We start from the raw sequence: 26,535 nt of genomic DNA, 5'->3' as shown, positions 1-26,535 counted from the left end.
CTGAGAGTAAAACACATAACATCTGGAAAGGTTATGTTTATTTAGAAAGTTCTGTTATCAAGTTGCTTGCAATTTTTAGTTACTGCCATCGTCAAGATGTTTCACATCCAACACTTTTATTACATATTTAAATATGAAAAGGGTAAATTGTATTTCACTCATAACTTTGACCAAAACACTATATATGGCACTTGCTTGCCTTTTGCTCCCCCGTACCATTTGTGAACTTCCATTAGCATCAAACCAGAAATCCTCATGTAAACTTTAAAACACTAAAAACATTACCTTTAGGAACCACAGAAATTTTAAAACAAAACAACTGTTATGCATGTAATGAAAAATACATGAAGGCTAAATCTGGTGAATCTATAGAATGTCATTCCTAAGATCAAAATTTTTTCCAATAGCCATTTCAAAATAGGTCACCATAAAGCTAGGCACGAGTGTTGCTGCTATGTGTCAGGCAGACAAAAGGTATCTTATTTGTTTTAGAACTGAATATTCTCAACCTCATACTACAAATACTCAAGGACACCTGCTATACTTGGCACTACAGGACAATTCAGTTTGAAAGTGGAAGGTGTTAAAGCCTGAACTATACCTCGACTGAGGTTTGGCAGAAAATTACAACTCCACTCTAATGGAAGCCATAGCGAAACCGATCAAAGCCTAAACTTCAACAGATATTGGCAATGTGTTGTTATTCAGCAGCTTTCAGCCACAAACCAAAGTCTGCAGAAGAAGGACTCAGATTTCCAAGAACTTCAACACAGCATCAAGATTTTTCTAATTCCTGTTGTAAACTATTTGAAAAAACAAAACAAACAGAAAACAATAAAAAAGACAAAAAGGCATTAAAACAGCAAGTCTTTTGTATATCACTGTAGCATAAGCTGCTTGAGGTTGTCATGAAGAATAGTATCCTTCACGTCACGGAAAACCAGGCGGATGTTTTCGGTGTTAATAGCAGTGGTGAAGTGGTGGTACAAGGGCTTCTGCTGCTGGTCCCGGCGTTTGTTACGGAAACACTCCACCAGGAATTTTTGGACGTCTCTTAAGCAGTGGGGATCCCCTTCAAATTCTAAGAAATAGTCTTTGATGCTCACAATTTGCACTTTCTCCTCAAGCAAATCTGTCTTGTTTAAGAAGAGAATTATGGAGACATTGCTGAAAACCCGGTTATTGACGATTGTTTCAAAAATGTTCAGAGATTCTGTAAGGCGATTGGTCAGTCGGTCTTCCATAAGCACCTGGTCAAATTCACTTGAGGAAACAAGGAAAAGTATTGATGTCACACTGTCGAAGCACTCAAACCAACGTTTTCTTTCTGATCTTTGACCACCTACATCGACCATTTTAAAGGGAACATTTTTAATTTCAAAGTCGTATTCATGAATGCCTTTGGTGGGCCTTCGGGCAAGCAGAATGTCTTGTTGTGATGGAACATAATTCTGAGGGGGAAAAAAAAAGCTTTTATACTCAGGAACCAGAATTAGAATTTTTAATGTTCTACTAAGTGTCTAGTGAACGGATATGCAAGCAAAATTATCTTTTTAACATGTCGACACCTCTTAATAATACTAAAGCATCAATACTATTATTATTCCAATTATACAATGCCAAATATATTAAAATGTTAGTGTACGGCGACCGGTTCAAAATTCACTACAAATGAGCAGCACCTATTTTTTTATTTTTCATTCCTGCTCAAATTTGAGTAAGGTCTTATCTACCAACTGCTGTGTATCTGCCTTCAGTATAACTCCCCACCATAACCCACTCTTAGTTTCAGCCAACTGCTCATGCATACACCTGCTCCTGAGGTTTGAATGTCAATTCAGGAGGATCACTTCTAGGTTCTGCCTCTCTCTAATTCACACTAAACATTCCTTTACCGCCTCAATGACTAAGACCCTCTATGCTGGTCACTCCATGTTATTATCATCGCTGCTGTATTACAAACATAGAAAACACTTCCTCTACTGTAACTCATGAGCTGACTTTACTTGGCCACTTTCTAGGTCTGTTTCCAGGGTATGGTATAGTTGTGTTCCAGCTGTCTCATCTACTGACACAAGTAGTCATTTACTCTGTCAGCACTTCTGCCTGTGAAATGAAGGTGACGATGGCTTGCCTACCTGCCTCTAAGGGACAGTTTATGCAAAGGTCAAATGAGCCCTTCTCTGTGAGCAGGCTCAGACAACTACCAGACCCTGAGCAGACAGAAGCTGCTGGTCTCACGAGTCACTGGCTACCGTACCAGTGCCTTTGTTATGCAGTATAACTGACTTTCTCTCTTCTTAGGCTAGTATTTTTCCAGAACGTTGACAAAGCTTTTTGGCAATACTGAACAGAAGAGCTTTAAATTCTCATCATCAAGGTCAGCATATTTTTTAGAATCAGGGCAAGTTTTTAAAAACAGTGCTGTTATTTGCAATGCTGCATTTTATGTCCTTCCAAATAGTGCAATATGATTCTGAAAGTGTCCTTACAATGCGAATTGTAAACTTATCTCCTGAAAATAGGGTGTTGGAGTAAAGGAAAAAGGAGGCAGTTCACAGTTATCTGTAATTAACAGCCATTTTATTAAGTAACTCTGGGACTCCAAAGTATTGGCATTTCCAGGTTTCCTTCTAGCTGTTGTTCACATACCTACCTACTTTACATCGATGGATTAATGTGATATGATTTACAGAAACATTCTCCTACTAGTGCTCATGTAGGTTGTTTCTAATTTTTTGCTTTAATTAATAGAGATGCAGCAATTAAAATTCTCATGCAAACATCTAAATAATCGGGAATAAGATTATGAGGTCAAAGGTTATAAACATTTTGACAACCCTGGACACTAAATGCCCAACTGCTTTCTAGGAAGGTGGTACCAATTCACAGTGCACTTGTGTGCCAGATGCCTCAGAAACATGTCAGCCCTGAATTGCTCTTTCTTTAAAATGCTCTAGTTCCAAAAATATAAAAACATATTTATTATTGCCTTAATTAGGAGCTAACATTCTAGTTAGGAAGCTAAAGGCTAATTCATACAAAGCATAAAACACAGGACAATGTCATTTAATGCTAAATGGTGTAACAGTAATAGTGATTAGGAATGTGAATTCTAGAGTCAGCTTTAATACTAGCTGTGTGACCTTGGACAAGCCACTTAACCTCTCTGTCTCAATTTCCTCATTTGTAAAATACAGTAACATTCCTAGGGGTGCTGTGAGCACTATATGAGTTAAAGGAATGACGTGCTTAAGAGTCGTGTTTGGCATACTTTATGTTACTATATAGCAGTTCCTACTGTATCAGCCACCCACCACCACGGCCACTTGCGGTAGAGAGGGAAATCAAGAAGGCTGTGACAGGCAGGTAAACTTCCACTCAAGTCTCTGCAGTCTCATTTTTAAATGCTCACCGTTCATTTGCACTTGACAATCTATTCACAAATACAATGTCTACAATTAGAAAACTCATTTTCTTCCTTACCAACTCCTCCAACTCCAACCAGTAAATTTTCCTTTCTATTTTCTGTCCCTCCAACAATGTCTGCATTCTCTAAGCCTCTCTATCATCTCCTATCTCACATTAAATCCTCTGTTCTTTCTCTGAATCTTTCCTACATTTTTCCTTTCCTCCTTATTGTCCCACTTCTTTCATCTCAGGTGTGGATCACCATCTCTTCACTAGTTTCTCTGCCTGAATGCCTTGCACCTCTTGGTTTCACCTCTAAGCCACCCCCAGACTGACCCCTCCTGCATCGTGAGTTCGGAACCACACACACACTCCATCAGATCTGAACTTTGCTGACTGGCTTTCATGACCCTCCTTAGCTAGCACCTTGATCTTGGACTTCCAGCCTCCAGAACTGTGAGAAATAAATGTCTTTAAGCCCTCCCAGGCTGTGGTATTTTGTTATGGCAGCCTAGCAGACTGAGACAGGGGGTTTATTTCATGGAACTGTCCCACACCCCATGCGGTCAGTTCTCTTACTATGCCTATGACATGGATGAAAAAACTGGTTTAGAAACGCCCAAGGTCACACAGAGCCAGTCTGTGAAAGCACTGGGATTGGAGCCCAGGTCCTCAATCTAGGTGCTGTTCCACCTACCAGAGGGTCATGGGGCTGGGCACACAGAAGGGCTTCAATGGCCCTGGTGCCACAGTCAGAGATGGAGAAGCAAATGCAATCCTGTGACTTGTCTAATATGTACAGAATGGGTGGCCGATGTCCAGTGCACCCAGGTTTACAACTCTTCCCTCCTTTACAACTACCAACTGATTACAGCATTTTTTCCTTTTTATTCCAGATGTAGCCTCAGAACTGTCCTCAATATAAGACACCAAGCAGTTAGTACAAAATTTACTGGAGTTGGCCTATAGCAAAAGACCAGTAAGCACAGAACTAAGTAAACCAACTGTAGTAATAAGAGCAAGGAGGTTTGAAACAAGCCAGGGCTGACCCTGAAAACAAGAGGAGGAGACCTACTTTAAGCGGTATGCTCAAAGAAGGCCTATGTGAAAGGCAAATTAAGAAGAGCAGGTCAGCCCAGCCGCTGTGGCCCAGTGGTTGAGCGTTGCCTATGAACCAGAAGGTCACAGTTCGATTCCTGGTCGGGGCATATGCCCAAGTTGCAGGATCGTGCCCTTATAGTGCAGGAGGCAGCCGATTCACGATTTTCTCTCATCAATGATGTTTCTATCTCGCCCTCTCCAAAGTCAATAAAGATATATATATATATTTCAAAAGTATAAAAGAAAAAAAAAAAGAAGAGCAGGTCAGTGTTTGGATTGGAAAACATGAAAAAAAACTCTTAAAAATTAGTTTATCTACTAAGGATTCTCTTAACATTTTTTAAGGCTTATAATCTGACCAGATGGAAGAGTGATAATGAGATAAGACTTAATAAAAAGTTTCATTGATGTGGACTGAGTAAGAACAGATAAATATGGGGATCCCAACTTCTGGAACATCTGTGTGTAAGAAACAGGTAGGAGAAAAACACCGGTTTTAAGGGCAGACAAATACAATTGAGCAAAATACAAAATAAGGGAAAATACAAAAACTATCCTGCTAGAATAAAAAGAGGGCACTTTTTCACATGTCCTAGATCCATCGGTATGTTACTTTCCTACTTGTAATGGGTTTCATGTTGTGCTTCCCTTAAGTTATAAAGTTAAATATCTCAAAGAACCCATGAGATCATATTAAAATTTATAACAGAAATTAGCTTTACGAGGAGGAAAACAGAACTGCACGAAACCTAGCAGGTAACAAATGACTCTAAGGCAATGGCTTCCAAACATTTTCTAGGCAGAACCTTTCTCCCAATGGTGTCTTCTGCATGAATCCAATACGGAGAACAAACAGTGCAGCTGCTCTGCCCGCGGCGGCGCAGGCCAGGGCCAGCCACAGCCAGCTGAGAGCTGCTGGCTCTGAGGGATACACGCAGGAAAATCACAAACTCTTTCTCCTACAACGTGGAGTCTCTTCATTGGGCCTCCAGTATCCAGCCCTCCTACACTGTAACTCAACACAAAGGGGCCCCGAGCTGGAAAATACCGTTTTCTGAAAGGTTTTAAAATCAATGAACTCACTGTGTTCTTTCTGTTTCTGTTTACAAAAAACCCAAAAGACAGTAAAGTAGAACATATAAAATGCAATCTCATTTTCAAACATAAACTTCTTTCTCTAAACAGTTTTACTTTCATAAAGCAGCGGATAGGGCAATTCTTTAAGGAAATGGCAGAGATCTGGATAGTAGAGGGAGAAAAAAATGAAGTGGGAACAGTCAGAATACTGCCATTAGGACACAGAAAGAAGCAAATAGCCTGATACATACTTTTTCTAAATTTCCTGACATCAATATCCTGACTATTGCTTTCAAATGGCACTGAACACTCAATTAAAAAACTTACTGGTTCTCCAAGTTTATCCAAGTTATCCAGGAAATATTTTACAGATTCACCCTAAAAGCAAGAAGAAAACAAACAGTTATTAGGGCTGAGAAATGGAAGATTTTGTTACAACAGTTTATATTAAACTGTCTGGTTGTACACTTAATCCAAACATAGTTTGTTTCAGACTGAACACTAACCCCACTAAAAACATATAAATGTCTGCCTCTGCCACAAAGTGCCACAGCCTGGTTAATTTCACAAATGCTTTACATAAATGTGATCATCTGCTTGGATTGCATGTATGCTTTTGATATCAACTAAACTTTAAGTGGGATTTTTGTTTGTCTACATTTTTCTGCCTTAAGTTTATAGCAACGGTGGTTATCTTCAGAGACAAGAGCAAACCAGAGATGAGGTGAGAATATCGTATAAAATATCTTCCAATTATAGGCATGTGCCTGGAGACACACCTTGCTAAGGAAGATTTTGAGTAATGCTGCAGGCTTCTGTCTCCAATAGGTCTTCTTTTCCTGAGTGACCAGCCTACTCTCACTGAGCCCAGATTTCAATTGGCCCTCCAGGCAATTCCAAGCATCTAAACTGTGTGAGAATGTGTTCCTAAAAGGCAATACTTTAACAGAGGAAACCATTTCAGGAAAGAAGGCTCGGGGTCTTGGAATCTCCCAGTGCTCTCTCCCTGTGTTTTCACTTTGCCTGTTGGATTTCTACTGAGGCACTTCCCCTGCCGGAAGACCCTGAAGGCTGGGATTCCTTAATGTATGGGAGAATCACAGGAAGACCTTGCTATACTGTAGTTCCGACTGGAGTGGAGATGGGCTGGGGGAGGGAGTAGTTCCCATAGTTCAAGTGATTTCTGGGACCACACTTTCAGGCATAAGGAATTAAAATAGCAGTTCTCACATTTTTTGATCTCAGGATCCCTTTTCACATCTTAAGATTCTTGAGGAACCCAAAGAGACTTTGTTCATGTGGCTTATAGCTACTGGTATTTATTTACCATATTAGAAAGTAAAACCAAGAGATTAACAAATATTTTACTTAATAATTCATTTTAATATGTCAATAAACCCATCGCCTGTGCATCTATTTTAACATATCTTAATAAAAGATAGTGAGCGCTCATCTGCTTCTGAATTTGAACTGCTGCTACTTTAGGTTGGTTGAAGTATATGATGAAAATCTGGCCTTACACAAAAATGTAGTTGGAAAAGAGAGAAGTGTTTTAATAATTTAGTAAGAAGACACTTCCTGAAGTACTACTAAACTACTAGATAGATGTTTGTGCTCTAAAATTGCAAAGTCCAATGGTTTAAAGTGGCTTACATCCGTTCCATGCATAGCCAGTCCTTCTATTTGCAAGTCTGAAATATTTTAAAGAGAAAAAAATCAAGAGATATGAGAGAAAACTACAAATCTGTTTACTCCTTAATTACAACTGTGACTTGTGTTACCATATTATATTGCATCTACTGCCATAATAAGGTATAATATGCCTTTAATTTTCATTAGTTTTATAATCCCCAAACAAAGCCAGGTCAAAATGTCTTCTGAATACTCATTAAGCAGGCTTCATTAAGCATATGTTTGGAGAAATCTAGTCAATAGGAAATTTATTAACCTGCCTTTAAAAGTGACCTATAGGTGTTTTTTTTAAATTAATAATTCACATTTACATAGAGTAGTAGTTGAAGCCCTGCAAATATCTTTATGAAGCCACATCTAAATAAGGATCCTTTTGGACAACATTCTGTGCACAGACTATGAGTAATATAAACTTTTCCATCTAACATTTACTTATGTAAGGTTTATAGCAAGAACTGAATGCCAAATAGAAGGTACAAAATGAAAAAAGGGTGGGGTTAAAAGTTGGTTAATGAACCAAGATTCTTCATTCAGTCTAAGGAAGTGGCTAGTAACAAAGATAATTACTCAATTTCCCATCTGACTTGTCCTTTCTCTATTGTTTCTTCACATATTCACATGAAAAGATGAAATATAACATGATATTGCTCTGTCCACACTGTTTGAAATCTAAGATTAGAACATTATACATATTCCTTAAAGACAATAAATATAAAACCAGGCCTGATTATATTTAAAGAGTGTGTTCATAGCTTTGAAAATGACTCTAAATTAAAAGATCTTGAAATGATCCTATTTCAAACATTTGAAATATATCACCTCTATGATGAGTGCCATGTCTTTTTTTCTCTCCTTAATTTTAACTTCAAAATAAACCATAATAAAGAGGCCAGCTCTGCACACAGGGCAGGCATCAAGCTCTCTGGTCCTGAACCTGTCATGGGCAGTTTCACTTCTCCTTTCATTTATTGCCCTCCCGATGTTCTCATTTTGCCTGGTCTTCACAAAGGACCTATTTTATTGTTCCTTATCTTTGAGATGGCCTACTTTTTGTTTAATGACGTTCTCTATTCATTTTTATTTGGAAAAAGCATTTTAAAGTATTGATGTGACGCACAGTACATGTTTTTAATAAGGGTGATATTGTCATCTTTATCATTAAAGCATGCTTAAAGTATTAACTCATGTCTTTTGTTTGGTTCACAAGGAGTGAGAGGATTTACTTATAGTCATAGGAATATAAGCTATTGCCCTTCGCTTTGCAGATAGGTCAAAATTATGTAGACTCCAACTAAATGCAGAATTTCAAATTTCTTGCTAGTATTTTCTATGTGCATCATTTAAAACTTCCAAAAGGGCCAAAATTAGTTAGGTACAACAACATAAACCACCCCAATACTTGAAAATATTTTTCATCAAATTAAGTACCTATCCAGATTAATCTAATTTACAACAGCCTAAATCAAATGTCCAAAAGAATACCTAATTTAGACAATTAATTTTAATTCTTTCTTGCATATAAGCTATAAAAATAAACTAGTGCACAAAATTAGAAATGAGATTTTTGGAAAGAACTCAATTATCACTTTATTTTATAAACTGCCCTTTCTTTGCCACTGCTCACAAATGAATAAATTCCTTTTTATATCCAATTTTTCAATTAGACTTACCAACCAAATAATTTAAAGTTAGATTTTAGTTTGTTTTTTTTTTATTAATATATTTTATTGATTTTTTACAGAGAGGAAGGGAGAGAGATAGAGGGTTAGAAACATCGATGAGAGAGAAACATCGATCAGCTGCCTCCTGCACACCCCCCACTGGGGATATGCCCGCAACCCAGGTACATGCCCCCGACCGGAATCGAACCCGGGACCTTTCAGTCCGCAGGCCGACGCTCTATCCACTGAGCCAAACCGGTTTTGGCGAGTTAGATTTTAGTTTTTAAGAGTATTCCTGTAGTCCTACCAAATTCCAATTTACACATAACACAAAATGTACAATGCAGTTTAGTAATTCTCTTATTTTATTAAAATGCTTCATCCTAGAGATATGAGAAAAAAACTTAGCCATATGTCTAACACATTTTGGATACATGGATATCTTATATTTATGCATGTTGTGCCTAATACTTATATGCTATTCAATTTTGTTATTTTAGAAAGTATCAATTATCCTCAAAAGTCTGTATAAAAACTACAGTTACTTTTAAAAAATAATACAGGTTTCTGAATGAAGGCCAGCATTTCTCTTAAAAATCTTCTTCCTGTAAAAATGAAATGCAGGCCCTGGCAAAGTAGCTTGGTTGGTTAGAGTGACACCCCGACATGCAAGGTTGCAGGTTTGATGTCTAATCAGGGCATATACAAAAGAAGCAATCAATGAATGAATGCATTATTAATTGAAACAAATCAATGCTTCTCTCTCTCTCTCTAAAAATCAACAAAAAGAGAAATACAAATTTTAAATGTAAGAAAGAAGTTTAATATTACAGCGAGGGGCTAGCTTTAATATTCTATATAATTGACCAAACGGTGGAACAACAGGTCCCTATGATGCGCACTGACCACCAGAGGGCAGACGCTCAATGTAGGAGCTACCCCCCTGGGGGTCAGTGTGCCCCCACAGGGGGACTGCCACTCAGCCAGAAGCTGGGCTCATGGCTGGCAAGCGCAGGGGTGGTGGCAGGAGCCTTTCCTGCTTCTGTGTCAGTGCTAAGGATGTCCAACTGCAGGCGTAGGCCCGCTCCCCATGGGCTCCTGCACTGCGAGAGGGAGTAGGCTGGGCTGAGGGATGCCCCTCCCCAGTGCACAAATTTCGTGCACCAGGCCTCTAGTGGTATATAACACTGCTTAATTAGGCAACATGGTAATTTACTGCATATTTATTCTATGTTACCATTTAGTATGACCAGTTTCTGTTCCTTACACACACACACACACACACACACACACACACACACACACAGAATTTTCCATGTAAACAAACAAACAAAAATCACATACATTTTCTAAGAATGCCTTGCCAGTTCTGAGAAAATCAGTGCCTGCAGGAAATACTAACGTTGCACTTCTAAGTGAACAGGATATAAAACTGTACAGAAAGTCCTGAAAAGCTTATCTCAACACCAAGGTTGTACTGAAATACCAGAAGGAAATACACCAAATATCAACAAAGATATCTGTGGTGGTGTATAAGTGGCTGACTGGATGCTTTTCTACAATGGACATATAGTTTTAAATAAAATTTAAAAAAAGCTAATTTGGATTCTGGAGCGGGTAATTCCCTCAAAAAATAAAACAAAACAATTTTCCTACATTCCAGTTTTCACATAACAATAAAAAGCTTAGCGTTTTGAGAATTCCTCAAAACTAAAATACTTTTTTGGAAAGGGTCAATCTTATACAATCCGAACAAAAAAATATTTAGCTGTGCTAGCAGAACTAGAACCTTTCAGTAGTAATTTTTTTTATTTTCAAAAAAGAAATGACCTCAATTGTTAAAAAGAAACAAAAAACACAGTTTTCCAACACAGGTCATACTTCCCAAATATAGTTTCAATTCCCATGATAACCAATAGAGGGCCTATAAGAGCAATTCACAATACCCAGAAGTCCTTGTGAATGCACACCGGATGGAAAGTTCTGCTCTATGATGTGCTACAATGAATCTTGAAATCCCCACAACTCAAAATTACACAATAATCAACATTAAGTAACATTAACAATCAACATCAATTAATAAATCCTATGCCTTTATTACACAGCAGGTGAGAGGAAAACCCAGATCACTTTATTCCCAGTTAGGTGTTGAACCTATTATTCCCAACTCTGGCCAGCAGAGTAGCTCCACACAACCTGCGCAAGCTTTAATCATCTTCCCTTTCCCGTCTACCTGGCAAACACGTCAGACAGCAAAGCAATGCAACCTATGAATGTTTCTAAATACCGATGAAGGTGGGAAATAGTTCAAAATTTATATTGGTAATCAGTTCCTTTTCCAAATCACTATTTAGTTAATTGTGCTATAAAGGGACACAGGAAAGCATGGTTGGCTGTGAACATAAGACATGGGCTACGGAGTCCTACAGCCCAGAGTTTGAATCATGGCTCTATCACCAAAACTACCTGTGGCCTTAACCTCTATGGACCCATGTTTCATGTATAAAATGAAGTGAACAGGACAACATGCTCTCTTAGGTCTTTTCTAGGTTAGTAAACCCTTAGTGATTCTGCATACTCTTGGCAGAAAAGCAACAAATACTACAGCATTTGTCATTCTCATTTACAAACACTGTTGGTTGACTTTTCTATCTGCTCCCCACTAGACTGAGAGCCTCTTGTAAGACAGCTAGACAGGCAGTTCTTCAGTCCTCAGGGCCTGCCCACTCAGCCTAGAACATACTATGGGAATGTATTCAATACATGTTTGCTGAAAGAGTAAAGAAATGAATGAGTGCCTTGTATAACTGATCCAATTATTGCCCCATTATATAAGAAATGGTCATAAAACAATCAAGTACAAAGTGAAAAGGTCTTGTGCTTGCCTGGCCTAACAGATTAATTATTACTAACTGATATTAACTCCTCTCACAGTGAGATTCAAAGAAACTAGTTAATACAATGTCCTCCTGAATTTTAAAAAGACTTGAAAAAACCCAACCTACTAAGCCAGGTGGTTGAAAGTACTGCAAAGGGAAATGAGAACAGTCATTTCAAGTGGATCTTCTCTACTTCCTCACCTCTCTTCCCTCTTCAGGCCCTTCTGGCCTGACTTCATCCTTACCAAGTCTGTCACTTGCCACAGTCAGCAAAACCTCCCCACTGCCAAAATCAATGGACATGCCAGTCTTTACCTTACAAGACCTCTCAGTGGCATGTGACACCAATGACCATGTTTTTCTTCAAACACTTTCGGGGCCTCCATAGCATTACATGGATTTCTGGATTTCTCCTATCTCCTGGATTTCTCCTATTTTTCTGGCCATTTCTGCTAGCATCTCCTCTTCTGAACATTCTCAAAAGGTTGAAGGTTCCTCAAGACTCTATCCCGAGCCCTAATTTCTTTTTATACTCTTTCCCTGAATAACTGTGTACATCCTATAGATTTTAAATATCACCCAAATACAAACAACTCCTACATTTCCATCTTTTAGCCCAAAGCTCTATTCTGGATTCCAGACTCATGTAGCAAACTGTCTACCTGCATGTCTCACAGATCTCAACCTGATATGCCCAATTAAAGTCTTAATCTTCCCACTCAAATTCTTTTCTTACAGTCTTTTCATTTCAGCAAAAAGCACCATCCACCCAGTTGTTAAAACCAGAAACCAGAGTTACTCTTAACATATGCCTCTCTCCCTCACCTCATATCCAATCTGTCAGAACCCCAATGACTTTTTTACCTTGAATCCACTGTCGTCCCTACATCTCAATGGCTACCACCTAGCTCTGGAACTGCTTAGCATCCAGAACAGGAGAAAGGTTTTTTGATGAGTATTTACTGACTGACTGCTCGCCTCGCTTCCCTCCAATCTCCACACTCCAGCCAGCTTTCTGACCTTAGGTCCTGCATACATGGTGCTCTTTCTGCCCGTCAAACTCTTCCCTCTCCTCGCCTGGCTGACCCTTTCTCACCCACGGGCCGTAACTTAAATGTCCATCTCTTCAAACCATCCTCTTGTTTTGTCACAGGTTCCTTTTCTTTTCCTTCAGAGCACTTATCACATATGGGATTGTTTGTAAAAGTAAGTTCCTCCAACTAACACTAAGATGAATGAAATCAGAGATTATTTTCATTTGGTTCACTAGCAAATACCCAGCCTAAAACAAATGCCTGCTCAGTATTAGGTGTTCAAGGACATGCTACCAAAGGCTGCTGAAGGCTGCCAGTTGACAAGTTGATTTATCAGACTTGTTAAATAAATAACTGAACCCTTGAAATTTGCTCCCCAAGGCTTTCTTACCCTCATAGACTTTTACATTTGCTCTTCAATTTTCACATGAAGAGAAAAGAATTCAAATGATCATAATGAAAATACATACTCAAAGTCATGCTCTAAACCTTAATACTTGCATATAGTATAAAATATAAATAAATAGGAAACCATCAGATGGACATATATATTCTATCAAATAATGCATTTCTACAGAATAAAAGTTGTTTTTTTTTTAATAAAGAGCCTTCTTTTACAAAAGCTGTTATGCTCTGGACCAGTTCATAGCAGGGTTGTTTGAAAGACTTAGACTTCTTAAAGAAGACTGTGGAATCGAAGTTGATCTGTGGTTCTTATATCCTTAAATTTAGACATTTAGCTGACCTTTCATTTTAACATGGGTCTAACTTATTTGCTGTTAATTCTCCATAAAATTCAGTTGTTTTAAAAGTACATTTCTCATACTGTGCATCAAAATAAAAACTTGAACAATTAAAAAAAAAAGAAAAAAAGAATATATCTCACATTAAGGCCAAATGTGCAAAATGCTATACAACAGGTGAAAACCTTCTAATTCATTGCAACATTTGATCATAACATAACTTAAAAGGTCAAGGAAAAAATTAAGCAAATATAATTCTCTCTGCCCTAGTCCAGAATTAAAATGTATATCATCTATATGGTAACAATTTTAAGTCCCTATCATTTTTGAAGCTGTAGCTAATAAAGACAGTTTTACTGCAAATGTGGCAAATAACAGTTAAAAATAGCAAATCATTTACATTGCAATATCTTAATTCAATAAGCTAAATCATATTACTCTTTTTAATGATTTCAACTAAAATGAAAAGTATTTGCAGCATATAGCATTCAATTATTCATTAGGTTTTTTTTTAAAAAATCAATAAAAATGAGTTTAGAGACCATCTTACATTTGAATAGCAACTTGTCTAAAGTATAATCATGTCTATCTTCTTATTTATTAGGCCTTGTGTAGCACACAGTTGGCCAGGCAATAATAATGTGGGTGAATCTCTAGCAAAAACCTAGTCCCTTTGCTCACTGTTAGTATCTTCCATGAGTTTTACTGAAAAGGAAAGTGAAAGTCTCTCGCCCCAATTATTCATTATTCCAGCTCTTTTTCTTTAACCTTTCTAGAAGAGTTAAAAGAGAAATGTCCTATTAACAGGATACATGCAGCTGCTCCAGCTCAAAAAACCCAAAGACACTGTTAAAACTATTTGGGGCAGGGGGGTGTAAAAGTTTTGCTCATTGGCTAACATCGTTTTTAAATGCCTAAGTCAATAAAAAAATTTTCTTTAGGGGAACAAATTTGAAATTTGTTTATTTTGCTCCATGAGAAAAAGTAGAAATTCTCTATTAGACTATTTTAGTTGGCTTTTATATAAAATGGTCAGAAGTCCTAAAATCTCATAAAAGTACATGAAATCTTAAAAAGAAAATAATTTTGTATTTTATAAATATATGGATTTTTTTTTTTTTACCTTGGAGAAAGAAACCCAAATACCCTCTTTAACTTGAGTGGTACTCACAAAGCCTCTGCCCACCACGGGCACAGGAAATGGCAGAAAGGGAAGGAGCACAGTAGGTGAGGGTGGAGGGTTGCCACAGAGACAAAGGAGGGAGAGGGAAGGAGACAGCAGAGCACCTGCACCTAAGCAAAAGGTATCTCACCACACTAAGTAAGGGGCAGGAAGCTAAGGGTTTGGCTAAATCGACTACACATTAGATGGAAAATCAAGCAAAGTGACATGAGAAGGCAGCAAGAACCAATGTAGCAATGAAAACCTCAAATCTCTCTCGGAAGTACTGCCTTTATTAGACAACATGTGGTCTAATGAGAATGTAAGCCATATTCTGCATTATTTAGAATTCAGAATTTTTTATATTGGTAAGCAAGTTCAAAGAATGAATCAAATAAAAGCTTACAGTGTTTTATTTTTTAAAAAGCTACATATGGTTTATGTGCATATGGCTAATATTAATAATATGGTTAATATGTGTCAGGCACTGCACTAAAGTCCTTTACATGGATTATCTCATGTAATCCCTACAAAAATTAGTAACAGTAGGTCCTTGGATAGTTCCCAATTTTCAGTTGCAGAAATTCAGAGATGCTGAGGGACTTGCTCAAGCTCACACAGTGAGTGGCACAGCCAGGACACGATTTCTGGCTGGCCATTTAAAGTTCCACTTTATCTCATGGCATTGTAGAAAACCGTATCAAATCTTAAGGCTATCACATTAAAATCATTTCTAAATGTTTTACAATATGCAAAATAAATCAATACATTTGAACATGGTTATTTTCTAATTTGTTTGGAAGATACAAAGTAAAGTTTCATGTAGCAAAACCAAGTACACAGGTCTTATGATTGAGACCAAAACCAAAATAAATCAAGGAAAAGTAATTCTACTCAAGTATTCTGAATCTGTTGTAGAGTAGTTGGGATGAAAAAGTACACTCACCAAAGTGATTTAAATTTTTAAAAATTTGTTTTGCCCAAAGAAGAAAGATTAAATTTGAAAGATTAAGATGAACAACTACTATCAGTGCAGAAGATGGTAACTTTAGTGCAGTTCTCAAAACAAAACAATTTCCTTGATATGTATAAACCCATTCTAATAATGCTCTGCTAATGTGGATGGAACAAACTGTCTTGAAAAAAGGCATCTTGCAAAATATATATATTTACCATATACATAAAAGTGAATTGTATCATGCAACTAGAAAAAAAATGAAGTACTTTCAAGCAAGGAAATAAAAATCACTTAATTTTCAGAAACATACACATAAAAATATAGTTTCTAACTATAACAAAAATGTGCAACAAACTGCAATCTGGAATGCTCAATAGTATGAGAACTGTGACAATTATCTGAGCAACACTGAAAAGGAGCTCATAAAAATAATAATAGTGTTCTGATATCCCCTTCTCCAAACCAAGAGCAACTATATACCAGATATGTGCTAATTTCCAAATGACACTTTCCTAGAAAAATATATGGCTGCCTTTCAAATAACTGGTTGCCATTAAACATTCTTTTTCAGGGTTCATTGTCCTGGCCAGGTAGCTCAGTTGGTCAGAGCATCTTCAAAATATACCAAGGTTGTGAGTTTGATCTCTGGTCAGGGCACATGTAAGAGGCAATCAATCAATGCATAAATAAGTGGAACAACAAAATCAATGTTTCTCTCTCTCCCTTCCTCTCTCTCTAAAAATCAATAAAAGTTAAAAAGAAAAACATGTTCACAAAAAATAAAATAAAAATAAATAAAAACCATGCTCACTAATGGAACATCAGTAGAGGATGACTAGTAGTACATTTAGTATTCAAGGAGGTGAGGATTCAAACAGCCTTTCCCATGATGAATAGTGGTTAGGACGAACTGTGCCACTCTAAGTTAATACATTTACTATTAAATGTCATTTAAGTTTATATCTCAAGTATAACCTAAGTTAATACAATAAAAAAGAAATGGCACAAGAGTATTATGAAAGTTCAGAATATAAAAAACAACTGTATGAATATCAGTGCAATGTTATGTATTCTTAAGAAAACCTTATACATATTTAATTCCTCCTTACGAGAGGAATGGTAATATTTGAGTGTATGGGTGTTGGTCAGAGAGTCTGGGAATAAAAGAAGAGAATGCTCCATGAATACAACATTGGAGTGCGTGCAAGATGGTTTAGTGGCTAGTGCTGTGGGCCACGAGTTGGTCTGGGTTCCAGTGTCCACTCTATTATTTACTGGTTCTGTGATTCAAAGCTTTAAGGAACCTCTCTCTGCATCTGAATTTTTTCATCTGTGAAGTGGGAACAATAACACATTTTCTATTTCTGTATTTTGTTTTTAAGGATTGCATGATAATGTATGTGACAGAGCTTTGAAAAGTACAAAGGCATTCTGATAAAACATAAAGTATTAAAATGTGATAGAATTATCAGCACTTGAATTCATTTTCTGGAGAAAGAAATTAGCACCTGTTTGGGGCTAATATGACGAGATACCTCAACTTGGTTGGGCTGCTGCCTATTTGAGGAGGGTCAACAGGGAATATTCAGGCCAGGGACTCCTTCAGTCATCATGCTATACTTTCCTTAAAAGTGAGCTCACAAAGCTTTCTCCTGGGTTAGGTCCACACTCTAGTAGAAATTGTGAAACTAACATCTAGTTTTCCTAACAAAATCATTTCCTTGCTCCATCCCTTAGTTGTTTAATAAACATTTTCAGAGCAGCATAAATTACTGTTATCACTAGCTTTGTTTAGCAATAAAAGTGAAATACAGAAACCAGCAAAGTATTTTACAATCCCCCTTTCAGCACGGGGAGCCCACAAATCTCATAGCTAGTCAAGTTTCTACTCTCCCACCCCAAAATATAAGATATATTGACATGAACATATCAATATAACAAAACACATCAAGACATATACTTATGTATACATACATATATACATGTTCACACACAATCTCAGAAAGTTGTTTTGTATAAGTACATGCTAAAAACATTTTTGTTTTTTAATGTAAACAGTACTATAGCTTTGGGCTTCCAAGGTTTGGAATAACCACTCTGACATTTGATCAAATTCACCAACAAGAAATCCTACCCATAGAGACCTGAATTTTAAAATCTCTACAACCTCTAATGTTACATGTAATCCTTATCTTATATAGGCTGAAATATTTAACTCTAAGCCTAGAATCAGTAGACAATCAGTATCTAGCAACTTGAAGTCAAAGTCCTGTTTTGCTTTTATTCATAAAGAAAATGAACTGAATCCTTCTCCAACAGGAACATGGTCATACTTTACAACTGAAAGCAGAAATTGATTCATTTTCTAAAGCAAATCCAAATTAGTGTCAAAGAATAAACCAAAGCTTCTAACTCTATAGTATTTCAAATCTATGCTACAGTGAAAATAAATATTTTACTCCAACCTGAAGTTCTTACTTAGCACTCAGCTCTTTTCAGCAGCCAATACATGATATTAAATAGCTACTTTGTTACACAGAATAAACTACCCCATCAGCTTGGAGAAGTGTAACTATGTCAAGTACAAACTGTACTACTTAAGAAAAATTACAGCTAACTGAAGGTACCATGATAACAAAGAAAACAGCTTGGTTTTAGGGATTGCAAAAAAAGACTGGTTGCCCTAGCTGGTTTAGCTCAGTGGATAGAGCGGTGGCCTACGGACGGAAGGGTCCCAGGTTCGATTCCAGTCAAGGGCACATGCCCGGGTTGTGGGCTTGATCCACAGTAGGGGGCAATCAATCAGGAGGCAGCCGATCAATGATTCTCTCTCATCTTGATGTTTCTATCTCTCTATTTCTCTCCCCTCCTCTTTGAAATCAATAAAAATATATTTTTTTAAAAAGAAAGACTGGTTATTACCGGAAGTTGTATTAATGCTGACAAGTTAAATTGTTTCTAGAAATTAGGAAGCTCTAGAGCAGCGATTCTAAACCTGTGGGTCACGACCCCTTTGGGGGTCGAACGACCCTTTCACAGGGGTCACCTAAGACCATCGGAAAACACATATATAATTACATATTGTTTACAGTAGCAAAATTACAGTTATGAAGTAGCAACGAAAATAATTTTATGGTGGGGTAACCACAACATGAGGAACTGTATTAAAGATGTCACGGCATTAGGAAGATTGAGAACCACTGCTCTAGAGTATTCCTCCCAGTGTCACACACTTTCCTGTCCGTATAACCAAGTCTACAAAGTTTGCTTATATTTCTGAATAAGTAACTATATATTAAAAATCCAAAAAAATTTAATTGGCAGTAATCCCTAGTTATTTTCTTAGTTTACTACATACCTCCAGTTGTTTCATTTCCTAGCCAACTCTGGACTCCCATCTCTTTAGTCATCTAGCTTACCAAATTCCCTAACTATTGTCACGTAAGAGAGGGTGTCTCCTTAATGCAGTGGCAGGCTGCAGTGAATGCAGAGCCAAAACTGAGCATTACAAACATTTAACCCAGAACCAACAGAGACCACTTCTTAGGATATAGGTATTATACTCAGTGTGCTAGTGTATAAGAACTAGAACGGTCCCTTAAGCTATAACAACAGATTAAATTCTTTTTCCACAGTAAGCTATTTAGCTTACCCATAATGAAACTAACCAGAAAAGGAAATGTTTGCCTTTGAGAACTCAGGGGGAAAAAAACATTCATGTTTGCACCCAAAGTTATTACTAACAAACGACTGGACTGCTGAAAACCTAAGCTGTGATATCACTATCCTATCCCTTGTCCCAAAAACTAGTAACAGGGCAGTCATTCATCTGAAGCAAAAAAGCCACAGAGAGGCTTAACAAACCGACACATTTTCTTTTCCTTTCAATTTGCATTAATAAGTTTAATAATCAATTGTTAGTTAAAACAAAAATAGCCAATTTTACCTCTCATTTCCCCTGTTTACTCTTTCTATCCAAGATTCAAGAATATACATTATTAAACACTGCAAAAAAGAAAAATTATTCTGCAACACAAGGACTTCCCATCTCCTGGAAAATTAACCAATTAAAATACAAAAATAATTCATATTTCCTGGAAGGAACTTAATGTGAGATGTTTCTTTTTTTAAAAAAATAACCTTATTAATTCAGTATGTCTAAAAAATGAGGGAATAAAATAAATGTCAGGTCTTATGCTAGTGAGAGAGAAAAAGACAAACAAGTCATACCAAAGGAGCCTCTACTTCAGTGGGAGAGCCAAACAAGAATGCAAATAACTCGAACACATGTGAGGGTTAGAACACAAGCATACCACAGAGAGCACGGGCAGGGGCATTCCAGCCGGGACCATGGGGAAAGCTTTGATCCTAAGCACTGTTCTTCAGTGTGGCCAAGGAACAAATTCATCCAAATTGCCAATGGCTGTCTACTAAAAATACAGATCACTGGGTCTCCTCCCAGATTCCTGAATCAGATCCTCTTGTGATGATGTCTTGGAATCTGTTTAGCTTTGTATTAAGCAAGCATTCCAGTGAATCTGACTTAAGGAGTCTATGGAGTGCATTTAGTCACATTAAAATTTGATTACCACTGTTCTAAGTGAAGGGGAGGACCTAATGAATAGACACAGTACTTAAAAACCCTGACAGAGGGACTTTGTGAAGAGAGCCGTGAAAGCAGATCATCAGGGGATGTGGGAACTGAGGTGTTGTAAGACGTGTGCAGTAGACAAATAAGCTATATTGAATATATTGTTGGAATCATAGGTAAGCTAGCTAGTTTTGAATCAAATAAAGAGGCTGAACTCTGTTCTTTAGGCAATTGAGGATGAGCAAAACTTTCTGAGCAAACCCATGTTGTATATGACCAAGATTACCTGGGAATCCAAGAGGTACTAGAACAAAAAATGTAGAGGAGGAAATGAGTGAATGCAAGAGATGTTGCAGGGATAGAAAAGACAGGACTTGGGGAATGGCTGTATGTAGACAAGAGAAGGAACCGAATATGACTTTGGAGGAAAATTTTTAATAAGCCAAGTGCCTTCCCAGTGCCTGACACTATGTCAAGCACCACAGAGCATCCAAAAAGTATGAGAATCATTAATAGTTGAGCACCAGATACCATTAACAATGCCAAGAATATATAGGGGCCGGGGTGGGGGGGGGGGGGAGATCCATGTGATCCAGGAGTTTAAAATTATATCTTTGCCCTGTCCCTCTTTTCTTGTGTGTCTACTTTTTATCAGGAAAATTGTATTTCTAGAACTTGTCTCTCCTGCCCAATGTCTTCTTTGCTCCTGAAGCATCAGCTGGCTCAAGTCAAGAACATGCAGATCCTCATCCTAAGTGGTTTTTAGCTATTTGTTCTTAATGGCAAATACTTAGGAATGCTTTCTCAACAATGATGACAAGACAGTCTTGATAAGAGACAGTAAGAGGTGAATGTCCAAATTCAAGAAGTGCCAGTGAAGCCCACCTTCAATTAAATGGACTTATGGAACTTTCCCACAGAGAACTTTAGAGTACAGTCGTTTATTCATTCAGTCAATATGAACTGCATGCTGTTACAGATGGCATTTCTTCCCTGACCTGGAAAGATGAATAACATCCTGAAAAAATTTAAGAGTGGAAAGTGTGGTTTGTTGGGAAAATGAATTCAGAAGGAGAATAAGCAGCACTTAAAAACAGGAGAGAGGGTGAAGGGAGATGAGAAGGGGTTGTGGGGAGGAACTTATGCAAGACTACCAAAACTCATATAACAAACTAGAGGCCAGGTACACGAAATTTGTGCATGGGTAGGGTCCCTAGGCCTGGCCAGTGATCAGGGCTGATGGGGCCTTTCGGCTGCTGGCCAGGGCCTTTCTTCTGGCTGCCAGTCGGGGCCTCCCTTCCCCAGCTGCTGGCTGGAGCCTTACTTCGTTCTGTGCCACCCCCTGGTGATCAGCACACGTCATAGCGAGCCAGTTGAACTCCCATGGGGACACTTTGCATATTAGTCTTTTATATATATAGAATATATAGATAGATAGATAGATACTGACTAAAGGACAAAAGTTAACTACAAGTCTGAGAACTGGATGGAGGTCACTTGTTAAGTTAAATTAATAATTTGCAACATATAATGTTGCCAGCTACTCAATTTTCACAATATTGTGAGGTAATCTCTGCCTTCCATTAATGGACAAATTACTTGACAAGACACACACACACACCAAAGAAGAGAACTATACAAAACAGCACATAGCCAAGTGCTAGACTGTATGACACACATGAGAGCCATAATTCAGAGACAGATCTAAGTATCAGTTTTATTTAAGTTAACATAACACTTTTTTAGAACTTCTTAGAGCTAAGACTGCTTCTGAGTACAAACTATAATGGCAAAGACTGCTGGCTGTACGTCATTTTGTAGCCACACCCATAAATATGGATGGCTTTAATGCCAGTGACACCACCAAACAACATTCTAAGCAGTTTTACTCGTAATGTCCCTTTATTTTGATGATAGTACAATAACACTTCAGATCTTAGCTCCAAATTGTATACAGTCTAGATTGCTATCATTCCTGGGATCTTTCCAGTCTTTGGCAAATAAAACCCAGAATACAATCAAAGCATTCACAATTAAATGACAAAACACTTGATTTAAACAAAAATCTATCTTAGCTATTACTTTTGTATCTTTAACCTAGATCGGATCCATTCTCTTCCACCCTCTGTAACAGCTACAAAGTTTTATGTTCTTGTTTAAGACAAAGTAGAAAAAATAAATATAAAACTTAGGTGCTTCCCATGTAAAACAGATACCTAATAACTTAGATAAAATAACTAAGATTTCTGTTTGTTTGTTAAAAAGATACATTTTAGCCAAGTGGGGACGTAGCAGGAAGGTGGCCATTTATGAACCAGGAAGTGGGCCCTCACTAGACACTGAATCTGCCAGCACCTTGATCTTGACCTTCCCAACCTCTAATGTGAGAAATGCATTTCTGTTGTTTTTAAGTCTATCATAGTTTGTTATTACAGCCAAAATGGAATAGGACACCCACTTAGTTGGTCCAGAAATTTTTCTTTGAAAAAATAAAAAATTCATTTTGTAAAATGTGCTTAGAAGCCTTAAAAAAATACACATGCAAAAACAGAATGCAAATGTATGAAAAGCACAATGACTGTTAAAGATTATTAAGGACTTTAATCCGTCACTCTATTAACCTGTATCATAAAAAATGAATACTTTTAAAGACCAAATAGCACAGTTGAACCTAGTTCAGTTATTGAACTCTTAGTCCAAGAGTAAAAGGTTGATTTTTTTTAAAAAGGATGAATATTATTGCTGTAATAGAAAGGTAATTATTTTCAAAAGCAGAAAAAGTGTAGCAGTGCTTACGAAAATTGTTATCTTACTTTCAAAAAGGAAAAATGATCAATTAACTATCACAGCTTCACCAAATCTATGGGGTTTACCTTATTTTTACCTTGCTAGTAAACAGCTCATCTATATAGCAACCCCAATCTCTGAGGCTAAAATTCTACACAGATATATTACATTGTGGAAGTCAGTGAAAAGGGTGTGTAACTCTCAGATAATAAATGTCATTAAAATAAATCACAGCATTTTAACAAATCTCTTACCAGTTGAAATTCTCGACGTCGGTCATAGGCATTCTGTATGCCGCTGTCTGCCCATAATGCTCTTATAGCAGGAAGATATTGTAAAAAAACTCGAGTTTCCACCAGTCCCTGGGCCACCAAGGGGGAACGGGTGTCAAATGACATCATCTTGTCTCCATTGAGTTGGTTTGAGTTATCTCCCCAAGGAATATGAAGCTTCTCTCGAGCATCTACCAGCACCCTCATACCTTGGTTTAAAAAAAAAAGAAAGAAAGAAAGAAAGTTTGATAGCAATCATTAGATTCTCAAAGATTCTATTCCATTGCCCTAACTGGTTTGGCTCAGTGGATAGAGCGTCGGCCTGCGGACTGAAGGGTCCCAGGTTCGATTCCGGTCAAGGGCATGTACCTTGGTTGCGGGCACATCCCCAGTAGGGAGTGTGCAGGAGGCAGCTGATCGATGTTTCTCTCTCATCGATGTTTCTAACTCTCTATCCCTCTCCCTTCCTCTCTGTAAAAAATCAATAAAATATATTTTTAAAAGAAAAAAAAAAAGATTCTATTCCAGGGTTATTTTCTTAAAATTCTTTACTACTCCAGACCTACCTCCTCCAAAGATGGAGACCAACATCAAAACAGACATCTGTAACTTCTCAGAGTTTAAAAAAGCTAAGTTATTTACAGTCATAAAATCAGAGCCTTGAAAAGCATGTACTATTAAACAACTGCTCTTTCTGAAGGATTTTAACATGTTCTAATTTATAAAATAACTTCTGAGGTAGAAGGTAGTCAGTCACAAGAGGAAAAAAAAAAAGCTGCATAGACCGATGTCCAGGCTCTGAAGAAAACGCTGCAACCAAGATTTTCTGAGCCCCTCAAAAAGACATTCATTTACAAAATGCCAGGTTATTTGGTCCCTAAGTATCCTGCTTAATCCAACACTGAGTCTTTTAGGAACACATTCAAAACTCAAAAAAGCATGTCAAGCTTCACGTCAGTATAAGTCACAGGATGGCATTAGAGTTCCCTAAAAGAAAGACCAAATGCAAAAAAAAGATAAAAACAGAGATTTCAACTCACAGAGATTAGTTCAAGCCCACTATCACTACACTGTCATCTTTGGTCCATCAAACAGTCACATAACTATCAAGAACTCATTTGTTTGGATAACTGAAAAACTGTTGTGCTGTCAATTTTCTGATCATGCCAACTCAAAAAAGTAGATGTCTAGTGACTTACTGCATCTCATACTCAATGCTCAAAATGGGCACATGTAAGAACCAGGTATTTACCTGGCTCATAATCAGTTAACATGTCAACTCTATTCATTGACGTAATTCCTGAATTCAGCTACATCAGGATACAAAGGTACCTTGAATTAAGAATTGGCAAGGTGGAGTCTGAGGCCTTGAAAGAGACCTTAATTACTTTAGTGCTAAACATTAAGATAGGATAAATACAGCTGTTTTGCACGGCTTAACTGCAGTGGTGCTAGGGCTGGAGCTCACTGTGGTCTGGGAGCTCCCCGCCTAGTGCTGTTCTCAGTCATTAACCCCCCCCCCCCAACTACACACACACACACACACATACACACACACCCAGTTTTCCTCTACTCAGTTCTGGGAGAAAAAGTGACCCAAAGGAGCTGCTTAAGTACTTCCCAAACAAACAAACAAATTCCATTAAAAAATGCTGAAAGACCTGAAACCTGTCGCAAACTCCTAGATAACTGCTACCCGGATGAAATAAAGAGAATCTGGATGCACCTGAAGGACCAGACTCTGTATCTCGAGTTTGCCAAAACGTCTTCTAAAACAGAAAAATATCTGGTGCTAAGAAAAACAAGTGCTGCTTATCGCTCAAATGGCAAAATGAAAGCCATCTTCTCTAATCCTTTGAAATCCCAGAAGTAAAAGTCTTGTGCGTTTTTCACTGAAGAACAACGTGTAACTTTAATTTTTAAAGTAATGTCAAGTAGCAGAGTCGACGATCCAAGCTGACACTGATTCATGGGCTACCTGTACAGGCTCCACATCCTTTTTAGGTCAAAGGTTCTTTATACCAATGCACAATTTCATTTAAATAATTGAAGCAAGTTGTGGTGTGCACCCCCTCAAATTATTAAAAGAGAGAGAGAGGAGAGGGAGGGAGAGGAACGTGTGCATAGTGATCACAGGCAAACATCCTGCCCAGCCCTGACTCTGGGCCGAGAAACCACGGATGCTAATTTTTTTAAACTATAACGGGTCTGCTCTCCCCGGTACCTGCGCAGCAAACATGACACCCTCAAGTTTCATATCCTTGTCCAGGAGGACCCAGGCACGGTCACCCTTTGCCCTTGACGCGTCTCGGCAAAAAAGTTCCCCGATCGCGACGGTCGCAGAGCTCCCAGCTCAGGAGGCGCCCGGGAAGCTGGGAGCCGGGAGCGGGCCGACCCCATGTGACTCGGGTCCCCCACCAGGGGCGGGGAGGCCGGGCCGGCAGCGCCGGGCCCGGGTGGGGGTGGAGGGTCTGGGGCTGGCTCCCGGGTCTTCCTGCCTCATCGGGGCACCCGGCTCTCCTCGCTTCCCCGGCGGAGGGCGGGGTGGGAGACCAGCCGTGCCTCCCAACCCGGGCAGCGCGAAGGAAAGCGGGGAGCCCGAGGGCATTCTCTCTCCATGGGGACCGGGGCACCCCGCGCGGCAGGAGCGGTGCCCCGGGCGCGCCCCCTTCCCGCCCGCCCGCTGGGCCCGGTCCTCCCGCCCGGGACCGAGCCCGGGACCGAGGGCGGTGCCCGCCCCGCGCGTCCCCCCCTCCCCCCGGGGCCCGGCCCCCGGCCCCCCGCGCCGACCCCCGCCCCGCACCTTTGATCACGTTGCTGTAGATGGTGGGGCGGAACTCCCCGCGCGCGCGCTCGTCGAAGTCCTGCCCGTGGATGATCCGCATCTGCTTCAGGAAGGTGGACTTGCCGCTCTCGCCCGCGCCCAGCAGCAGGATCTTCACCAGCCGCTTCACGTAGGTCTTCTCCCGGGACAGACATTTGTCGATCTCCTTGGACTTGCGCTGCTGCTCGGCCTCGCCGCTCGTCAGCACGCAGCCGGGGAAGCACACGGACAGCACGGACCGCGACGGCAGGAAGTCCGCCATCTTGCCGCCGCCGCCGCCGCCTCGGCGGGCCTCTCCGGCTCCCTCCACCTCTTCTTCGGGCGCCGGGCGACTCCGGCACCG

The 26,535-nt window shown here is 38.9% G+C and overlaps 1 protein-coding gene across 1 annotated transcript; it reads right to left on the bottom strand.

The window, feature by feature from the left end:
* On the bottom strand, positions 1-26,535 carry GNA13 (G protein subunit alpha 13). The gene is made up of 4 exons (XM_081109910.1): positions 26,172-26,535; positions 23,351-23,577; positions 5,917-5,967; positions 1-1,451 (listed from the first exon to the last, which is right to left on the bottom strand). The coding sequence occupies exons 1-4, from the start codon at positions 26,452-26,454 to the stop codon at positions 879-881; spliced, it is 1,134 nt and encodes a 377-aa protein (XP_080966036.1). The 5' UTR covers positions 26,455-26,535; the 3' UTR covers positions 1-878.

The sequence above is a fragment of the Myotis nattereri genome (assembly GCF_964212035.1).
Source record: "Myotis nattereri genome assembly, chromosome: 16".
In the NCBI taxonomy this organism is placed as follows: domain Eukaryota; kingdom Metazoa; phylum Chordata; class Mammalia; order Chiroptera; family Vespertilionidae; genus Myotis; species Myotis nattereri.
Note: the sequence above shows the minus strand (reverse complement) of the source record. Positions and strands in the feature narration are given on the sequence as shown.

Coding starts and splice junctions, on each gene's coding strand:
- GNA13 (XM_081109910.1), bottom strand. CDS start 26,454: ATGGCGGACTTCCTGCCGTCGCGGTCCGTGCTGTCCGTGTGCTTCCCC. Junction 23,578..26,171: donor CTACAGCAACGTGATCAAAG/GTGCGGGGCGGG, acceptor TTTTAAACCAAG/GTATGAGGGTGCTGGTAGAT. Junction 5,968..23,350: donor GACGTCGAGAATTTCAACTG/GTAAGAGATTTG, acceptor TCTTGCTTTTAG/GGTGAATCTGTAAAATATTT.